Source organism: Camelina sativa, chromosome 3 (genome assembly GCF_000633955.1).
Source record: "Camelina sativa cultivar DH55 chromosome 3, Cs, whole genome shotgun sequence".
NCBI classification, from domain to species: Eukaryota; Viridiplantae; Streptophyta; class Magnoliopsida; order Brassicales; family Brassicaceae; genus Camelina; species Camelina sativa.
The window spans coordinates 19350925-19356115 of record NC_025687.1 but is presented as its reverse complement, the minus strand read 5'-3'; the positions used below and the strand labels follow the sequence as shown (position 1 = coordinate 19356115).

Sequence of the window (5191 nt, the reverse complement as noted above, 5' to 3'; positions counted from 1 at the left end):
GCAGGAATTTGGTCATCGTGTTAGGTTGGCAACTCATGCAAATTTCCGCTCTTTTGTACGGTCTGCTGGAGTAGAGTTCTACCCCTTGGGTGGTGATCCCCGAGAGTTAGCTGCATGTAAATAATTCCTCCACTAAATGATTCATTTATCCTTTTGTTTCTCGTTTTTTTCTTTTCTGATGAAAGCTTTTTATGGAAACACAGATGAGCTGTCAGAAATATTCTTCATGTGGAAATACTATTAAAATGACATTTATGAGTATCTTTTGAATGTAGATATGGCTAGAAATAAGGGTCTCATTCCTTCTGGGCCTTCAGAAATATCAAAACAGAGAAAACAGTTGAAGGCAATTATAGAGTCTCTTCTTCCGGCATGCGTAGAGCCTGATATGGAAACTGCTACCTCTTTCAGAGCTCAAGCAATAATTGCAAATCCTCCTGCATATGGTAAGTCCCTCACCGACTTCAGAATGTTTTACTCATCAGCACCTCATTGTTTCTAAACTTTTCTATAGCATATTTACTTGGTTGTTTTCATTCCTCCTTTAAGCTGATGATATGTTTTTGGTTCTAATTGCAGGACATGTGCATGTTGCCGAAGCTCTTGGAGTACCAATTCACATTTTTTTCACAATGCCATGGACGTGAGTGACGTTTTTGCGTTTTAATCTCAGGGTCTGTACACCAGCCTAAACGTTTTATTTGTTTTCATGCTTTCTTACATCCTTTTTCTGTAGGCAGGCCAACTCATGAATTCCCCCACCCTTTGGCGCGTGTTTCTCAGAGTGCTGCATATTGGGTAATGTTATTATGTAGTGCGGCCTTAACTGGTTCTTTCTTATGAATATCCCCACCCTTTAAAAGTGATTAAAAGCATTCTGAGGCTGATTCTTTCACAACATTTTCTTGTCTCAGCTATCATATATAGTTGTTGATCTGATGGTATGGTGGAGCATAAGGACATATATAAATGATTTTAGGAAGAGGAAATTAAACCTTGCACCTATCGCATATTTCAGCACATACCATGGCTCAATTTCGCACTTGCCTACTGGTTACATGTGGAGTCCCCATGTTGTGCCAAAACCAAGTGGTAAGAGCACAGCTTTTTCCCTTATACATCTATTCCTCTTCAGGTTTATCATATGTTTCCTTGCTACCATTATGCATGATACTTTCTTCTTCTGGCTATGGCAAGACCATAATGCGTTGTCAAATTTTGCATTGGTAATATTCTTTGAGTCTCAGCTCATTATCTTTTCTTTGATAGATATCTGAAAGATTATGCTTTTGTTTAACTAATAATATGCAGACTGGGGTCCTTTAGTCGATGTTGTTGGCTATTGTTTCCTGAACCTTGGATCAAAGTACCAACCTCGCGAAGAGTTTAGCCACTGGATAGAAAGAGGATCACCGCCCATATATATTGGTTTTGGAAGCATGGTAAGGCGAAGACCCTTAATAGTGATATAATGTGTTCCTCTCTTTGGTAATATTCAATGATGGACATAGTGTTGACAGTGAATCTTGGTAGTATTGGTTAGGCGTCACATTGAAATCTTTGATTTGCAGCATGTTAAACTTGAAGCGCATCATTACCAGTTCTACTGTATTTTTATCGATAGATTTATCTCCCCAAATTGTGGTCCTTGTCCGTCTTGATTGTTTAACTGATGATGCACTTGCTATAGCTCACAGTATTGTTGCTTTGTTATTTCTTCTCCTTTACACAACCAGCCTCTTGATGATCCAAAAAAAATAATGGACATTATACTGGAAACACTGAGAGATACAGAACAGAGAGGGATAGTTGATCGAGGTTGGGGTGGCCTTGGAAACCGTAAGCAGCTTCTGTGCCTTCTGTCTTGGCTCTCTGTGCCTGAACCAGTTTTCTTCTTGCTTTTACGGATTCAGGATACATTTTTACCAACTAACATTTTGCAGTTGCTACTGAAGTTCCTGAAAATGTATTCCTTTTGGAGGACTGTCCTCACGACTGGTTGTTTCCTCAATGTTCGGCTGTGGTAAGCCCTCCCTAGATTATTCCCACTGTATTTCTACATTTATGTCTCCGAAGATATTATTTTCTAATTGAGGATTTTTCTTGTGTTATGGATATGAAGATTCATCATGGTGGAGCTGGAACCACAGCTACTGGACTAAAAGCAGGGGTAAAGAATTTTAATTTTGAAAATCTGGTTGTCTGACTTTTCATTACCGATCATCAACGTGTCCTGTGGTTGAATCTTAATCAGTTTTCTAGACCTCATAAAAAACCTAATGGTCCCTCTTACTTTTAATTACTTTGATGTCTGCAGTGTCCAACAACAATCGTGCCATTCTTTGGGGATCAGTTCTTCTGGGGTGACAGGATCTATGAGAAAGGACTTGGGCCTGCGCCAATACCGATAGCTCAGCTCAATGTTGAGAACCTCAGTAATTCCATAAGGTTCATGCTACAACCAGAGGTAAACAAACTTGCTTTCCCTTTTTGTTAAGAGTAATGAATCACAATAGAAGTAAAACCCAAACGCTCTCTAGCTTTGATGTGTCTCACAAGTGTGGTCTCATCCTAAATAATTTCCTAAGTCTTCTAGAAAAGAGCAGGCATCATAGGACACCAATCTTGTGCTTTCAGGTGAAATCACAAGTGATGGAACTAGCGAAAGTACTAGGGAACGAGGATGGTGTAGCTGCAGCAGTTGATGCATTCCACAGGCATTTGCCACCGAAGCTGCCACTGGCCGAGTCCTCACCTGAGAAAAAGGATGAAGATGATCAACCAGACCTGTTACAGTGGTTCTTTATTCAGATTGGCAAAAAGTGTTGCCTTCCATGTGGTGGCGTGTGATATCAAATTTCCTTAGGTGTGTTATATCTTTCAAAAAACTTGTCTATGCAAGTCAACTCAATTCATTTCATTCAATGCTCAGGAATATGATTAGATATTGTTTGCACAGTTGCTTTAAAATTGGATATAATAAAATTATTGTGATGGATTTGAGCATCTTTATAAAGATATTTTTACTTACTCTCAGTCAGAAGTCAGAAGCAGCATTGTGTGCAAGGATCAGGTATCAATGGCCTCAAATCTTTACAATCTAACTCCTCTTCGAATCTTTTGTGAACATGTTTAAGGAACTTCAAAACATATGCCAATGATCCTTTGCGTCGGCTCTCGTCTTTCTTCGCTTCTGCGTATGATTCCGACATTGTACCAGCGTCTCTGAAATATTTGTATCTGGTGATCTGCAACAAGTTTCTCTGGTGATAAGGCCAAACATCAACCGTATCATCCACAATCACCACTCTACGCTTATCAGCCTTAACAAGATCAAGTGTCTTATAGTAAGGACTTGCTTCTCTGGTTATGACTCGGTCTCCAAAGTATACTTTATCTGGATCAATCAACTTCAACACTGTCTTAGCGTAACTGGAACTGCTCATTGTGTAAACGTGCATGGTGAAAAGCTTGTTGGCTTCTAATAGAAACTCATGAACAAAAGGTCGTAGCTTTATCATAAATTCACAGCAACTGTCGTAGCTGCATATCCATAGATCAAGCCTTGAATCAGCTTCTTCGAGTAGATACTTCTCCTCCATAGGAAGGTTCCGAACCACCTTCGACTGGATAAGCGTGTGGTCCAAGTCAAGGACTAGGTGAAGCTTCTTCTTCTTCTTCTTCTTATTCTTGTTCTTCTTCCTCTCCTTCTCCTTCTCCTCCTTCTCATCGTATGCGAGTTTGTTTCTTTTTTTGTCTTTTTTGATGATTTTTAAAAGTTGCGTCGTAATATGATTTTTAAGACTCGCAGAATGGTGGCTCAGTTGTTGTAAACTCTTGCCAAAATCATCAAAGCAAGGCAGCGACGACGAGGACGACCCCTTCTGCCTTTTGGATTTGGGTTGCGGTGGAAGTTGTTTTAGTAGAGACATTATGAAAAAAAGCTTCTGAAATTAAACAGCAATAGAAAAAAAAAACCCTAATTTGATAGGAACCCTGGAGAGGAAACAACGAGTGGGATAATCTTTGTATACATATAGAGATCAGATAGGTATCACCAAGTGATGAGCTAGCAAAATCAGTTTATCAGGTCAAAAAGAAAAATTTAATGAGTCAACTGTGTTATTAAATTTTTTTATAGGGGTTAATTTTGATATTTTACAAGGATCAATTTAATTTTTTTCTTCATATTTCACCTAATTTTACAAATTTCAGGATCAATTCACCCTTATGAAATTAGGGTTTGAGTCAATCTTATGAAATTAGGATTTGAGTCAATCTTATGAAATTATGAAATTCACCCTTATGTTATTACATATGTTAACTCTTTTATTCCCAATTGGCTTGTTTGAGTCAATTTTCTGTTGTTATAAAAAAAAAAAAAAATCACCCTTATGACTCTAAGCTGCTTCCGCCCTTGACTATCAGTTAGTGTACGCACATAGATTTTAACCCTAACCGCAGTGGACTCTTTTTTGGTTTTGACGCGTCAGCCCGCTTCGATCCGCTGTTATAAAAATCAAAATCCTAGTCTAAGCGGCTTAATATTTGTGGATATGTTGTTCAGTCTACATACTTTTAATTTAATCAGAATAAAACAAATTTAATGAAAATTATAACTAAAATATAATTTTATTTTAGTTTGATTTCAATGTTATTGGTAAAAAAATTTATGTTGTTTTTTAGTATGCAACTTATAATAACAATTAAACAAATCACTAGTTATTGAAGAAGATTACGATTGAGGGAGTAACATACTTCGTATTAACCACGAAGTGGTGGGCTAATAGTTCTAATTTGGTGGAAAAGTCATCTTGTTGGTTTAGGTTAGGGATTGTTTTTCCTCGAGCGCATAATTGCTCAGTTTTATTTCTATACCCACATGGGTATAAGCCTATTTCTTACGGCCCATTTGTAAACTTTGGGGACCGTAGGATGTTTCCTCCCAAAAAATTAGTCTTGGATCCTTCCATAAATTCGGAGATTTATCCTTTTTCATCAAAAAAGAAATAATCATAGTTCATATTTGACTTATATTCAAAATCACCAGTCACCTGTCATGAAAATTTCTTATTAATCTTACTTTCATAGTTTCTTAAATGGCCGATAGAATAGCGAAGAAGCCTCTTTCTTTTATTAACTATGACCTGTAGGTACACAAAAAAAAAAGTGGGTTAAAACTTATGTGGAA

General features: G+C 37.6%; 2 protein-coding genes across 5 annotated transcripts in view; one reads left to right on the top strand and one right to left on the bottom strand.

Annotated features, from left to right (window-relative positions):
* The window catches only part of LOC104779121 (sterol 3-beta-glucosyltransferase UGT80B1), an 8189-nt gene extending 4959 nt beyond the window's left edge, over positions 1-3230 (top strand). For 2 of the 4 annotated variants that reach the window (XM_019243840.1, XM_019243843.1), the window contains 11 exons: positions 5-116; positions 276-446; positions 580-643; positions 741-798; positions 915-1092; positions 1312-1442; positions 1737-1839; positions 1944-2023; positions 2123-2170; positions 2318-2467; positions 2638-3006. In XM_019243840.1, coding sequence (XP_019099385.1) covers positions 5-116; positions 276-446; positions 580-643; positions 741-798; positions 915-1092; positions 1312-1442; positions 1737-1839; positions 1944-2023; positions 2123-2170; positions 2318-2467; positions 2638-2850 — 1308 coding nt within the window. In that variant the 3' untranslated portion in view covers positions 2851-3006. The other 2 variants (XM_019243842.1, XM_019243841.1) reach the window with 2 other exon arrangements.
* On the bottom strand, positions 3038-4644 carry LOC104777531 (RNA polymerase II C-terminal domain phosphatase-like 4). Its single transcript, XM_010501807.2, has one exon. The coding sequence runs from the start codon at positions 3930-3932 to the stop codon at positions 3045-3047; it is 888 nt and encodes a 295-aa protein (XP_010500109.1). The 5' UTR covers positions 3933-4644; the 3' UTR covers positions 3038-3044.

Coding starts and splice junctions, on each gene's coding strand:
- LOC104777531 (XM_010501807.2), bottom strand. CDS start 3,932: ATGTCTCTACTAAAACAACTTCCACCGCAACCCAAATCCAAAAGGCAG.